Source organism: Lepus europaeus, chromosome 7 (genome assembly GCF_033115175.1).
Source record: "Lepus europaeus isolate LE1 chromosome 7, mLepTim1.pri, whole genome shotgun sequence".
Taxonomy (NCBI): Eukaryota; Metazoa; Chordata; class Mammalia; order Lagomorpha; family Leporidae; genus Lepus; species Lepus europaeus.
The window spans coordinates 107,002,858-107,018,398 of NC_084833.1; the positions used below are offsets into that span (position 1 = coordinate 107,002,858).

Here is a 15,541-nt window from a genome sequence, read left to right on the forward strand (position 1 = left end):
ATTATTTAACAGACACACTCAACCATGAAATGAAGGAAAATTCTGCCCAATCCAATCTATACAACCTACACAATTTCAATGATTCCAACCAAGAACACACGTCTGTTGTTATTACAAGTAACCATGTGACTTCCAGAGATTCCCCACTGTTTTTCCCACTTGAAATTCATAACCAACCTACCGAAGTCTTGATTCTTAGATCCTTTGGAGGGAGTTTTAAAGTCTTTTTCCAGTCGTCACCAGGTCTAGAGAGAATACAGTAAACTTTTAAGTATCAAAATTCACAGTGTCCTACCTAATAATATCTAACAATCATAGTAAGCTTAATATATTGCCATGTACATAAAAACATAGTTTTAAAAAGTGTTACACAACTTTAGAAAAGTGTTATGAAAAATAATCCAGGGTGGCCGGCGCCACGGCTCACTAGGCTAACCATCCACCTGCAGCGCTGGCACCCCAGGTTCTAGTCGTGGTTGGGGCGCCAGATTCTGCCTGGTTTCTCCTCTTCCAGTCTAGCTCTCTGCTGTGGCCCGGGAGGGCAGTGGAGGATGGCCCAAGTACTTGGGCCCTGCACCCGCATGGGAGACCAGGAAGAAGCACCTGGCTCCTGGCTTCGGATCGGCACAGTGCACCGGCCGTAGCGGCCATTTCAGGGGTGAACCAATGGAAAAGGAAGACCTTCCTCTCTGTCTCTAACTCTGCCTGTAAAAAAAAAAAAAAAAAAAAACAGAAAAAGACTCTAGGGCAGATCATAAATCAAAACAGAAGGAACAGAGGGTATCCACTCCCTTAAAAGCAGTACAGTATATGGTACAGCTGCCAAAACATGTTTTGCTTTGTTTTTAACCTATACAGTACGTGCTTTAATTTAAAGCAGTTGACATTTAAAATTAGGAGGTTTCACATAAAGTTCACATTCTAGCTTTTCTTAAACAGCAAGCTTTAGCAACATTGCTCCAAATTTTTTTTTTTTTTTTTTTTAAAGATTCATTTTACTCATTGGAAAGACGGTTAAAGAGAAAGGTAGAGACACAGAGAGATCTTCCATCAGCTGGTTCATTCTTGTTCACTCCCCAAATGGCCGCAACAGCCGGAGCTGAGCTGATCTGAAGCCAGGAGCCTGCAACTTCTTCCAGGGCTCCCACGTGGGTACAGGGGCCCAAGGACTTGGGTCATCTTTCACTGCTTTCCCAGGCACATTAGCAGAGAGCCGGATTGGAAGTGGAACAGCCGGGACTTGAACTAGTGCCCACAAGGGATTGCCAGCGCTGCAGGCCAGGGCTTTAACCCACTCTGCCACAGAACTAGCCCCTGCCCTAAATTTCTATATGGTAACAGCTTGATGGAGCTTAGTAATTTCAAGGAGTTTAAAATCAAGCAGGTGCCCCCTTTGAACAAGGAAAATATACATTCTCTTTTTTACAAGATTTGTATTTGAAAAGCAGAGTAATAAAGATTGAGCTCTTCTATCCACTTGTTCACTCTCCCTACTGGCTCCAACAGCTGGGGCTAGTCCAGCTGAAGCCAGGAGCCTGGAGCTTCATCTGCGTTTCCCACATGTGAGGCACAGCCCAACACTTGGACCATCCTCTACTGCCTTCGCAGACACGCTAGTGAGCTCAATCAGAAGCTGAGCTGCAGGGACTTGAATAGGTGCTCCGATATGGGGTGCTGGCATGTAGGCAACAGCTTAGCTCACTGCACCACAACACAGGCCACCTTTTAATTGGGCACAACACCAAGTACGTATGTAAATTTTTAACTTCTCAGGGCTAGTTAAAGTCAAGGGCTCTGAAATTTTAGACTGAATCAATTCCTGGTTCTACTGCTTATTAGTTCTGTATCTTTTTACCAGTTACTTTACTTTGCTTTAAAGATTTATTTAATTTATTTTAAAGACAGTGAGCTATCCACTGGTTTACTCTCCAAATTGCCCCAACAGCTGGGGCTGGAACAGGCAGAAGCTAGGAAACCCATTCAAGTCTCATATGCGAGTGGCAGGGGCCCAAGTACTTGAGACATCATCTGCTGCTTTCCAAGCACACTAGCAAGGAGCTGGATTGGAAGGGGAACATCTAGGACTTGGAACCAGCACTCCCACATGGAATGCAAGCATCTTCAAGCAGGAGCTTAATGTGGTGCAACACAAAACCTGCCCAGGACAGGTTATTCTTCTAATCCGTTAGTATCCCATTTTATATATATGAGAATAACAACTATACCAAATAACTTATATAAAGCACACAGCATGGTGCCTAGCAAAACAGGAACTCAGTATTAACTGCTAGTGACCACTGCCCTTAATGCTTTTTACAGGGCCTAGCACTGTGATGTAGTAGGTTAAGCCTCCGCCTGCAGTGCTGGCATCCCATATAGGCACCAGTTCATGTCCCGGCTGCTCTTCTTCCAACCCACTCTCTCTCAAGGCCTGGGAAACAGTGCAAGGTAGCCCAAATGCTTGGGCCCCTACATCCTTTTGGGAGAGCCAGAAGAAGCTCCTGGCTCCTGGATTTGGATCGGCACAGCTCCAGCTATTGCCGCCAATTGGGGAGTGAACCAGCAAATGGAAGACCTCTTTCACTGTGTAACTCTGACTTTCAAATAATCAATAAATAAATTTTTAAAAAATAAGAGAAAAAGCAATTCACCATTGTCTCTCATCAGAATTTCTGAAAAATCCACACAACAACAAAGCAACAATGCTTTCTACATATCTATCTTTAAGAATGGGAGTTGGCATTACAGCTGGTAGAGCTGCTGCCTGCAGCATTCCACATGGGAGCCTGTTTGAGGCCCGGCTGTTCCACTTCTGATCCAGCTCCACACTAATGGTCTGGGAAAAGCAATGGAAGAGGATTCACTCTCCCTCTGTTTCTCCCTATAACTCTTTCAAATAAATAAATTAAAAAAAAAAAAAAAAAAGAATACTCTCGGGCCAGTGTTGTGGCCCAGTGGGTTAAACCACCACTGGCAATGCTGGTATCCCATATGTGCACCAGTTTGAGTCCTGGCTGCTCCACTTCTGATTCAGCTCCCTGTTAATGAGTCTGGGAAAGCAGAAGATGGTCCTAGTGCTTCGGTCCCTGCCACCCACATGGGAGACCCAAATGGACTTCCAGCTCCTGGGTTCAGTCTGGCCCAGGCCCAGCTGTTGCAGTCATTTGGACAGTCAACCAGTAGATGAAAGAGCTCACTCCCTGTTCCTGTTCCTCTCCCTCTAACTCTGCCTTTCAAATAAGCCTTTCTTAAAAAGTAGCTAAATTTTGCTAACGTATCCATAATTTGTCAAGACAAGCCACAATTTAGAAAATATCAGAATACTTCAAAAAGTATGAGGGGCCAGCATTGTGGCATAATGGGTTAAGCTGCCTGCGACGCCAGATATCCCACATGGGTGCCACTTCTGATCCAGCTCCCTGTTAATGTGCCTGGGAAAGCAGCCAAGGATGGCCTAAGTCCTTGGGCCCCTGCACCCACATGGGACACCCAGATGAAGCTCCTGGGTCCTGGCTCCAGCCTGGCCATTGCAGCCATTTGAGGAATAAGCCAGAGAGTGGAAGATCTCCCCCTCCCCCCTGAATAAAATAAATCTTTAAAAAAAAGTTTGTGGAAAATTTAACTAAAAGATAGGTTTATTTTGGTGCAAAATACATAAAATCCACAAGTTTTTCCTAATATACATTTTCCATGAAATTTCTGAATACTCTTCATATCTTCATCCCTATACTAATTAAAGCATTCATTTAAAAATGTGAAACATACTACTGCCAATTTTCCCACTGAACATACCAATTTTGTTGGAAATTTAATTCTTAACCACATGGCAATAATCACCTACATGATATCCTGGTAGCTTATAAAGGGCTATTTTTCTGCAGGAAGTAAAAAGAACTAGTTTGTAATAAAACATACATTTCAGGTCAATAAACTAAATGATCATCATCTTATGAAGAGTTCTAGAGGCTGAATCATTTTATATGGCTAGATTCTCAACAAAAGCCAAACTATAACTGGGGTCAAAAGTCTTAAATGTTAACTTCCTGCAACTCAATCTCTAAAGTGACAGTTACTATTGAAATAACATAAAGGACGCACTTAAAGAGATAACAACACATAAGCTTTCAGCTTTAAGAGAAAATATTCAGCCGGCGCCACGGCTCAATAGGCTAATCCTCCGCCTAGCGGCGCCGGCACACCGGGTTCTAGTCCCGGTCGGGGCACCGATCCTGTCCCGGTTGCCCCTCTTCCAGGCCAGCTCTCTGCTGTGGCCAGGGAGTGCAGTGGAGGATGGCCCAAGTGCTTGGGCCCTGCACCCCATGGGAGACCAGGAGAAGCACCTGGCTCCTGCCATCGGATCGGCACGGTGCGCCGGCCGCATCGCGCCAACCGCAGCGGCCATTGGAGGGTGAACCAATGGCAAAAAGGAAGACCTTTCTCTCTCTCTCACTGTCCACTCTGCCTGTCAAAAATAAAAAAAAAAAGAGAAAATATTCTGCAGAGACATTAGGCTACCTTAAATTATTTATTAATAGATAGGCAGTCAGGCAGAGAGAGAAGTCTTCCATATGGGTAGCAGTGACCCACACACTGGGGCTATCTTCTGCTTTCCCAGATGCATTAGCAGGGAGCTGGATCAGAAACGTTAAGTTTCAAAAACTAAAACGTGTTATGGATACATTTCCTATGAGTAAATACACTTGGAGTTCAGAAAACTGGTGGAAGTTTTAAATGTAAAAAACTTTTAAAAATTGAAATTGGCTTTAACTATCACTTAAACTAGCATATGAGGGTGGGCACTGTGGTGCAGTGGGTTACACTAGGGCTTGGAATGCCCAAATCCTGTATTGGAGTGCCAATGCAAGCCTCAGCTACTCAGCTTCTAATCCTGTTACCTGTTAATGTGCCCTGAAAGCAGTGGATGATGGAACCAGTACTTGAGTACCTGACACCCACATGAGAGACCCAGATGCAGGGCACGGCTGTTGTGAACATGTGGGGAGTGAACCAGCAGATCAAAGATCTCTGTCAGAGCCAGGCCTGTGGCGTAGTGGGTAAAGCTGTCGTCTGCAGTGCCGGCATCCCATATGGGTGCTGGTTCAAGTCCCGGCTGCTCCACTTCCAATCTAGCTCTCTGCTATGGCCTGAGAAAGCAGTAGAACATGGCCCAAGTGCTTGGGCCCCTGCACCCACATGGGAAAACCACATGAAGCTCCTGGCTTCAGATTGGCCCAGCTCCAGCCATTGTGGGTAGGCTATTTGGGGAGTGAACCAGCGGATGAAGACTTCTTTTTTTCTCTCTGCCTCTCCTTCTCTGAGTACCTCTTTCAAATAAATAAATAAATCTTTAAAGAAAAAAGGGATCTCTGTCACTTTGCCTTTCAGATAAATACATCTTTAAAAAAAAATAAACCAAGATAGTTATACCACCACAAATAACTACACTGACAAAACAAGATGAATCTATTTCATGGATTTAAAACAAAGTCACTGATATCTTCTACACTGAACTAATTAGGAAAGCCAGATATCTTTCAAAAAATAATCTTCATGGGGCTAGTGTCGTGTGGCACAGCAGGGTAAGCTGCCACTTGCAGTGCCAATATCCCATGTTGGAGCATCAGTTCCAGTTCAGGCTACTCTACTTCCAATGCAGCTTTCTGCTGGGAAGGTAGCAGTGGATGGCCTAAGTGCTTAGGCACCCTGCCCCCTCATGTGGGAGACCAACCCTGGCAGTTGCAGCCCTGGGGAGTAAACCAGCAGATGGATGACCTCTGTCTGTCTCTCCTTCCGTCACTGTGCCTTTGAAATAAACAAATCTTCAGGAAAAAAAATAATTTACAAAATTTGTATTACCTGTGATTTATGTCAGAAATACCTTATTGTATTACAATATCTACAATCAAAAAGGTTAAATTAAGGTAAACAGGTACAGTCAACAAAAAGAAATCTTGGTTCCCCAAGTGTATTTATAATTTATTGCAACACTTACTTAATAGTGGTGGTCAAACTCTGTGCTTGCTGCTGAGTGCCATTATTGATTGTGTTGGTGGTTTTCAACTGGTTCATCTGTTGCTGTGTCTGTGTGCCCCCTCCTCCAGGGCCACCACTGGGCTTCACAGGGCCCCTCAGCTGACCGTTCTGACTGGACAGACCCATTATAACAGGGTTCTCTGTTCTGGCCGTGCTCATGCTGTGTTAATTGCAAAGGTGTCTCTTTCAAACTTCAAAACTTTTCAAAGTCAGTAGAGAAACTGTAATAACAGTTTATTAGGCTCTCCAAAACGAAGAGATAAATATAAGTCTTGCTCAATATATGAGTCCTTTATTGCAATGCAGGCAAGCACCTGTAAGTCTCTGAACAGCAAGCAGCAGTTAACTTGCTCTCACGCACCGCATCAACTTTTTATTTTAAAAAGCCCTCTAACAAGGTTGAGTTATATCTGAATTCACTCAGTTCAATCTGAAACAAAGAAAAAATTAAATTAGAAAAGAATGGAACGCAGGGGAAAAGCTTTTTTGTTTCCCTCTTTAAAAGAACTCCTTTAGAAGAACTCTCATCTTGTAAACTGAAAATTAAAAATATTGGCACACTTTGACCAAATCACTATCCAAGCCAGGAAAGATGCAATGATGCACTGTCTCTTAAACCAAACCAAAGCGAGACCAATCTCAAACATTTAAATTATGAATTCAAAACAACTCAGGACAAACCAGGTAGAAAGACACAAAAACTATGATTAAATTAGCATTAGTTGTCCGATAGCCCTCTCTTTCCTTTAGTTTTTCCCATGAATTCTCTAAACGTCAATTAATCATTATACTCAATTGCATGATAACTCAGTTAAGCATCACACAATTTAACTGATGTAAATCTAGATTTGAGCAAAAAGTTTCTATTTCTGACAGCAACAGAGTCCTTGAAGAGTTGAGTTTGTGACTTGAGTTTTGCACTTTCAGGAAAAATCTTTGTGCCTTTATGAAATTCACCTACAGAAATTATTTATGAAGAAAAATGTATTTTCTTCTTATCTATAACTTTTGTCCCTTAAATAATGAAGCAACCAAGGGATAGGAACACATCTACATGTTAAAATCTTTCACTTCAAAAATAAGAAAATCTTTACCTTAATAAAACTTGAATACTAACAACTATTAGCTACCTTTCAATATAAACTTTCCAAAATATATCCTAATTTAAAGTAGCATCATTACTTCCTTAAAAAAAAAAAAAAAAAGAGCAGCAAAAAAAATTTCCTTGGGGGACTATGAAAGACTAAGCACAACAGAGACTTCCGTAAACTTCCAAAAAAAATCCCTGAATACAACACCTAGTCTAGAGTTGTCTCCAAAAAAAAAGTTAACCTCCTCCTGAAATCAAATTATTTTAAAATTCAGTAAGTAAAAATGCAAATTACAAAGACCAGAAAACAAAACCTACTCTGATCACTTTTAACCCCTAACATTTCTCACCAAAAATAACTAGTTTATTAAACAGTGGTTATTTCTGCCATACACCAAGGCATCTCAAACTCAAAATTTTAAAGTCAAAGACATCTTAAAAATTAGAAAATACATTTTTGATTACATACTTTGAAAAAAAAACATCAAGTTGCTCACAAGCAAATCCTGATTATCACATACACAAAGCTGTTTATTTTTAAAGTCTTCCTGAATCAGAGCACTTAGGAGGTTATGAACAGCCACCTTTCCCGTATTGACAGCTTTAGATTATGATCAACCATATCACATAGTTCATATAGGGAGACTTATTTGTTTGCAAAACATTAGGAGGATGACCAAGGCAATCTCTTAAAAACTAAACCGTATCTTCATTACCGCCCATCATACACACTAAGACCGCGCATCTCCCTAAATCCAAAATAAGACTATGTGCTAACTGCTCCCCTCTTAAACTGAAACCTGCACTGCAGCTTTATGTCTCAGAGAGGAAATATTCCTCCTACCCCTTCCCGATTTAGATGTGCAGGTTATAGTTCTACGTTAAGAAAAAAAGAAGAAAAAAAAAAGACAAAACGTAGACTATCTGGGAGGAGCCCCTGGTGGAGTTAATTACAGCACTTCCCAGATCGTAGTTAGCAATTGACAGTTTCACACCCAAAACAGTACCGTCATCTCCAACGAGAGCTTTTGTTTGCAAATGCAGCGCAGTTTCTCCAAGCTCTGGCTGCAAGTTGGAGTGACTGGGAGGGAGCGGGGGATCGCGGAAAAGGAGTCAAGCCGGTGACGGGAGCCCCCCAACTGTAGGGCACGCATTTCTTCCCCTGTCTCCCCCCAGCCTCACACTTCGAGTCAGCTCCTTCTGACCACAAAAACAAAACGGTTGGGGCCCCGCAATCCTATCTGCGCAACAAGGGCCAAAACTCAGCTCCGCGGCAGCAAACAATAGGAACTGCTCCAATAAAGGGCCCGAAGAGACCCCTACAACCCAGGACGCCCCTCCTCCCCTCCGCGACCCGGGGGCGCCACCAACACCCTCTGTTTATCGACCTACAAGGCCTATTGCCATCAGGCAGCAGCCGGAGCCCTCCAACACGGCAGATCCGTGCCGCCCCCTGTAGGGCTGCCTCGTACCCCATAACCTCCAACATCACCTCCCCCCCCCCCCAGCCCTTACCGCCCCCTTGGGTCCCCACAGCCCCTCGTCTTCCACAAAACTCCTCGGAGCACTCGGCCCGCTCCTCCTCCTGACCCCGCCGCGCACTGCACTCCCGTCCTCGACTCCTCTGAGGCGCCCCCACCCCACACAGCTGCCGCCCGCCCTTCCTGCCCCCCCCCAGGCCCGGCCAGGCCTTGGGCCTCCGCCCGGAGCGAACCCCTCGCCGGCCCGAGGGGCTCCCTGAAGCCCCCCGCACGGCACCGCCGACCCCGACCCCGCCGCCTCACCCCCGCGCCCCGCGGCTCTGGCCCGAGTCCTACCACCGAGGCCACTCCCGCTCGGCACCCTCGGTCCTTTATTGTTGACTCGAAGCTCCCAAAATGGCGGCGGCTCCTTCCTCCTCGGAAACCTCCGCCCGCCCCTGCCCGGGCCCTCGCTGCGGCCGCCCCCGCCCCGCCCCCGCCCCGCTCCCGGGGCCGCGCCGCCGGCAGCCCGCGCCGCCGCCGGCCGGGCCGGCCAGCCTACCTCCGCCGCTGCCCGCTCTCCCGGCGCCGCCGAAGTCGCCGCCGAGCTGAGCTAACTCGGCGCCCGCCCCCTCCCTCGCCCGCCCGCCGCCGCCGCCTCCCTCCCTCCCTCCTTCCCTGCCTCCCCGCATGGCGGCGGCCGCGGCTCCTCCTCCACTCAAGATGGCGAGAGCTCGGCGGCGGCGGCCGCACGGCTTCCCTCCTTCCCTTCTCGGCCGGAGGAGCTCCCTGAGGAGGGGGGAAGGAGAAAAAAAAAAGAGGGCCGTTTTCTCACAGCGGAACGAGGGGAAGCCCGGCTCCTGTCTGAGGGGCAGCAAGGCCGGGGAGCGACGCTGGCGGGATGGTGGCCGCGGAGAGCCGCCGGCCTGCACGCCTCCCGCGTGAACACCCGGGGCTGTGGCCACAGGCGGGTCCCGAGCACTGCCTGGTCCGAGGCGGGAGGCTGACCTGGCGCCCGGGGGGCCGCGTCCGAGCCCCTCGCGCCGCGTCTCCGCCCGGGAGCGCGCGGCACCACAGGCCCGCACGCGCCGCCGCGCGCCCGGGGGCGGGAGGGAAGCGGCCCGGGCCCCGCGGTGGGGAGGGCGGGAGAGGCCGGGCCCGGGGCGCCGCTGGTGGGGTCGGGGTCGTAGGGGCCGGGCGGAGGCCGTGCGCCTGCAAGGGGGAGCCGCCGGCAGGGCGCAGGGCTGGGGCCGAGCCTGCCCCCAAAGGGGGACAGTACTGGGGAGTCCCGGTGGAAGCGGGCACCCGAAGGCGGGGAGTTTTTTCTCCCGCCCGCCCCTCACTGTAAACATTTTTTAGGCATTTCTTCCCATGGTTACTTTTCAGACCCTAGCGTCTCCGCTTATCCCCAACAGAGCAACAGAAATGCTGTGGTGTCTCCAGCGAGGGGGGAAAAATAAATTGGCTAGGCCGAGGGAAAGCAAAGCCCCAGGTCGCACCCGGCTGGGAAGCGGGATATGCAAACGGACAATGGCCAAAGCGCCTGTGACAATAGGACTCCGACCCACCTCCGCGGCAGCGGGCCCAGGACGCTCAGCACTTGCTCACTGACTGGCAGCTTCCATGTTTTTTTGCTGCTGTGCCGCTGTCCCCAACTCGGAACCAATCAGAGAAAGCCAAATATGCCGCCGCAGCCAATCAGGTCAGAGGCCCTGCTTCTCGCTCGGCCTCCTCCCGCTCCCCGGAGCCCGCACGCGCCAATCGCGGCCGACCTGCCGCCTTCCCCGTTTTTCACCAGCGTGCCTGGTCCGCACCGCACCGCGGGGTCGAGGCTGCGGGTCCTACGGCACGCTCTCACCGCGAAGCCTGGTCTCGTTTGGCGGTCTGGAAAGGCTGTCGAGAGCACTGAAAAGACGACCTTTGACGTTAAAAAAAAAAAAGTCCCTTTATTCTTTTTTTTTTTTAATTCTAGGTTTAGAGCAAGCCATCTCCCACCCAGACTTTAAAACACCTAGTCGTGAAGAGAGAAACCCTGCACCCTATTCCATCCTGTAGAGAAGACGGCTGGGTGATACTGGGTGAGACCCTCTTTGCCTCACTCTCTTCCCACATATCAGGTGTGTGAAGGGTTGGGAAAGGGGCTTCAAGATTTACACCAGGTCTCTTCCCCCACACTGCTCAAGGAAAGGGTCCACAAATAAACTGTAGCCTGGATGAGGTCATGACAAAAATGGGCAATATGAAATGATCACCTATCTCACCTAGGAGTCCTTCCAAGGCGAAAACCTTTCAAAATTCTATATAATGATCTTTTAAGATGGGTAAATACTCACATTGTTGGCCCTTTTCAGTTTTCTGATGGGATATGTAGATGGTTTTAAATTAAGCTGCGAACCCTGGATCTTTTATTCTAGATTCAGCTTTAGTGGTTGACAGGTCAAACCATTTCAAACCATGTTGTCCTTGCTGTTTTCAAACAGATTAGCAAGAACTGTGAAATATGACACTTTAGGAAAAAAGTTTATTTGGGGCCACACAGAGTAGCATTTATAAAATGTGTTTTAGGGGGTTGGAGAGAGGATAGCTAATGGGTCCAGGGGTGCAGTTGGGCAGGATAACTCTGATTGGCAAGAATTAATTGAATATTTCAAAATAGCCACCTAGCTGCTTTCTCTTGAGGGTGAACGCGAGGAACAGAGTTCCCCTCTTCTGTGTGATGAGGTATTTTAAAATCTGGGAGACGGTACGCTAGAAACAGAATTTGAAGAGGATTTTGAATGTCCCTAGAACAAGAAAAGTATGTGTGTCTGAGGTGATAGGTATGCCTGATCATTACATGTTGTACATATGTATTGGAAATGTCACATTGGACTCTTAAATTGTCATAATTACTATGTTGGTTTGAAAAATTCTTTTTAAGAAGAATGTAATATAAATCAAATCCTTTGGTCTTTTAGTTAACATGGAGTGGAATAATTGTGGGTGCTCTGTAGCAAATATGGTTTCTGGAGGATGTGCCAGCTCCAGTGAGGCCACCTGTTGTCATCAGAGTTTTCCAAGAGACAGCGGCCATTTTCTTTTTAAAATTTTTTATATATTTATTTGAGAGGCAGACACAAAGAGCTCCCATCCCTGGGTCGCTCTCCCAAATGCCTGCAATAGCCAGGAGCTGAAGACTCAATCCAGGTTTCCCGTATAGCTCGCAGTGACCCAGCCATCTGCCTTCCCCAGAGTGCACATTAGCAGGCAGCTGGAATCAGGAGCTGCCCAGGAGCCAGGATTCAAGCCCAGGCACTCCCATATAGAACACAGGCATCTTAACCACTGTGTATTGGCCATTGTCATGTTGTTTATAGTCACTCTAACTTTACCTCGCCCCATCCCCCGCCCCACTTTTAGACTCTGAACTCTGAACTGGTTAGCTAAAGTGTCAGGCCTTGATTGTTGGAGAGCTCCTAGAGAATGTTTGTAGGAAGGACATTTTTAAAAAGAAAGATTCACAAATAGATTGGAGGTTTTTAAATCTTTTTTAAAAAAGATTTATTTATTTATCTATTTATTTGAAAGAGTTACACAGAGAGAGAAGGAGAGGCAGAGAGAAAGAGAGAGGTCTTCTGTCTGCTGGTTCACTCCCCAGTTGGCCGCAACGGCAGGAGCTGCGCCAATCCGAAGCCAGGAGCCAGGAGCTTCCTCGAGGTCTCCCACGTGGGTGCAGGGGCCCAAGGACTTGGGCCATCTTCTACTGCTTTCCCAGGCCATAGCAGAGAGCTGGATCAGAAGTGGAACAGCCAGGACTCAAACCGGTGCCCATATGAGATGCTGGCACTGCAGGCAGTGGCTCTACCCACTATGCCACAGTGCCGGGCCCTGTAAATCTGTTTAAACCACAACAGGAGGGCCAGGTGTCGTGGGGGCAGTGGATTATGCTTCTGGCTGAGACAGCCACATTCCATATCGGAGTGCCTGGTTCAAATTCTGACTCCTCCAGTTCCAGTCTAGTTTCCTACTAATGTGCCTGGGAGCTTACACATACAACAGCAGCCCCTGTATATTCTCATTGACAGATACTACCCCATAGTACCAGCGCCCCCAGACCAGCTAGCCACTCGGCTCACCAGATGTCTTTAGGCCTCATTTGGTCTCAGCATAGTATGTATGTGACAGTCACACAGGGAGTTATAGCTATTCATTTTGTCTTTTTGGCTTTCCCCAAATTACTGTGTATTAGCAATTTTGACTTATTTATTAATTTGAAAATAATATGTGGCTGAAAGACACTGAAATCAGGAAAGTAGGCATAAATTTACTTTGGTCCACTCAGATCAAGAAAGAACTGAGTCTGTCTTCACCTAAGATGCCTTGGCCCCTTGGGTACTTCCCCAGTTAGTTCAGGGACAGTTGCTGATGAGTAACCTAGATGGGGGTCCGTATTCTGGCGATTTTGTTGAATTGCCACGGTGTTGATGTGTGCACCATGCCGCCTTTTTACTCAAGTCCTGTGGCACGATTCTGCTTCTGAGTGTTCTTCTCTACCAGGTAGCAAGAAGAGCCTCAACAATCAAGAAAAGTGCCCAGCCCGGTTTCTTGCCAGTAGTCAATTGGCAGATTGTTGGTCCTTGAAAATACATCTGTGGCCTTAAGTGTGAGCCCTGGGGAGGTAGCTTATAGCTAAAAAGTTGGCAGTTCTCTTCTATCTGGGTATTCTGGTTGGCTTTACCATCTGTAGCTGTCAGGACAAGATATGAAACAGAGAGCAGTATTTCAGGGCAGAGATCTCCTCTGTTAACTTCCCAATCTTTATCTGTCTGATGAGTTTTAAAGACTACTGTTTATCATATCATGCGCCCATAAGTAGCCACCCTCAGTAGCTCCCAGCTTCTGTTTGCCGTGCTGGGACTACCTTCCATTGACAGGTTGGGACTGCCAGTATGCCTGCCTAATCTGATCCCACCCTTCCTTCCCAGTACCTTTTCTGCTCTGATCTTCTCATAGGACACATACCCTCACCTTCCATTGTTACCCTTGTTAGAAAAACCTGCTCATCTCCTTTCCTTTGGGTCTATCTGAATCCCACTCGAAGCCCCACCAATATAGTCCCACAAACCCTGTCACCCCACCTTCCCTTTGCTTCCTGCCCAACTAGAGTCAGACAAATCTGGTTTCTGCCACTTACTAATTCCATTAACACGTTTCTTAATTTCAAGCCTCAGTTTCTCCATTGAGCAAATCCAACTCAGATCATGGCTATGACTGAGCTTTGCTGCCCCATCCCAAATGCTCCTTTGAGTTCCTTCATTGCTAAGGTAAAAAAACCAGGTTTGGTCAGAACAGTCTGGGTTTTTCCCAGGATAATCAACAGCATTCCTATTTATTGTCAAAAGTATCCCAATTTGGGCAATAAATTATATAACCACTGTATTTATAGCCTTGTACTAGCCAATTGTAAACATGTGTTATTTCTAGTTCATTTAGAACTCTTGGCATTCAATTTTCAAAGTCATTCAGTTTTCTTTTACCAATAGTAAAATATTTTATATACATATAATAGAAGTTCAAGAGGTGTTTTTTGATTGGGATTGAATAATCGATTAAAATAAGATAGTGTGTGTGATAAGATATCTAACATTGTAAATGTTAAATATTAAAAGTTCAATAAATGTTACCTTCCCTCCCCTCACATGGCTCCTACCGTGGTGTCTCCCGTAGTCTTTATGGAATATGCTACACAATCTAGTACTCACATATGTACTGGCTTGTTTGCCTTTATTCAAGTTTTTGTTTGGTTTTGGTTTTGGTCTTGTGTACCTTAGATTAGAAGCTCCTTTAAGCAGGTATCATGTGTTATACGTCCCCATTACATATAGTAGAACTAGTTCTCATTTGTAATTGGTTGATATAGAGATGTTCAATACATTTTAGCTGGTTAATTTGTAGGAAAGAATAAACTGATGACAGTGATATCAGGTTAGGTATAGTCATGGCACAATGTCAAAGATCGCTTTCCCTATTTGGAAATATTTTTACAGCCAGAAAAAAATAGGAACTTCAGACATTTGCATTCCTACTATTTTCAGCAACTACAAGAATGCAGGTTCCAATGACATTTTCAGCAACTAAAAGGATACAGGTTCGCAGGTCTTGCTATTCCATAGTCATTCTTCCCCTACTCCAAAATTGAATTCCTGAGCCCTTTAAACTCCCAAGTAAGCCTGCTTTCTCGTCTGTAAAAGGAGGATGAGACATTGGCCTCTGGGGACGTTGTAAGAAGAGTAAAGGAGAATTATATGATAAATGCTTAGCCTAGGGCTGACTCATTGCAAGCCTCAATAAACAATAGCTATTTTTATAGTGGGCAATGTGAATAGTTCCCAAGCCTGTTTACATGCTAAAGGTGAAACTAGTTAATAGACTTAAATTTTCAAATTCTTAGGGAAATCTTGTTTCTAGTGTCAATGACAAACTACAGTTCTTTACTTGTTCTTTTATGCATTATTCATTCATGTATCCTATTCCAGGTATACAATAAATGCTTGTTACATGTTACTGAATGAATACTAGAGTAATAAGAAGTAACAGGAATTAAGACTTTTGGGCCTATGCCATCAATGATACCTCTGCATAATCATAAAGTGCCCTGACACCAGGACCGGGACACCATGCTGGATGCTAAAGGTGCCAATGCAGCCGTGTCATCGATCTGGAACACAGCGAAGATCCAGCATTCTTTCAGTCCTCTAACCTGTCACCTACTCACCACAGAGGACTGTCTCACACTTCCTGGAAACAATCAAGGTCATGAACTCAGAGCTCCTCAGTTTCCGTTCTCCACCTCTAGACTTGTCTTCTACAGAATCTAGCCTTACCTCCTTCCATATTCTTTCCTCTAGTACCCCGAGAACAGTTAATCACTCTCCCCTCTGTGCCACCTTTGTACAAATTTCTGTTACTGTATTGGAGT

The 15,541-nt window shown here is 46.2% G+C and overlaps 1 protein-coding gene across 5 annotated transcripts in view; it reads right to left on the reverse strand.

Annotated features, from left to right (window-relative positions):
- Positions 1-10,231, reverse strand: part of DDX6 (DEAD-box helicase 6) — a 53,287-nt gene extending 43,056 nt beyond the window's left edge. Inside the window, exons 1-3 of one of the 5 annotated variants that reach the window (XM_062197151.1) lie at positions 10,152-10,231; positions 5,993-6,463; positions 182-245 (exon numbers count right to left, since the gene is read on the reverse strand). In XM_062197151.1, the coding sequence (XP_062053135.1) occupies positions 182-245; positions 5,993-6,192 (264 nt within the window). In that variant the 5' untranslated portion in view covers positions 6,193-6,463; positions 10,152-10,231. Of the gene's footprint in view, positions 1-181; positions 246-5,992; positions 6,464-8,907; positions 9,044-9,145; positions 9,216-9,418; positions 9,510-10,151 lie in introns of those variants that run through there. The other 4 variants (XM_062197150.1, XM_062197149.1, XM_062197147.1 and 1 more) reach the window with 4 other exon arrangements.
- Between the last annotated feature and the right edge of the window lie 5,310 nt (positions 10,232-15,541).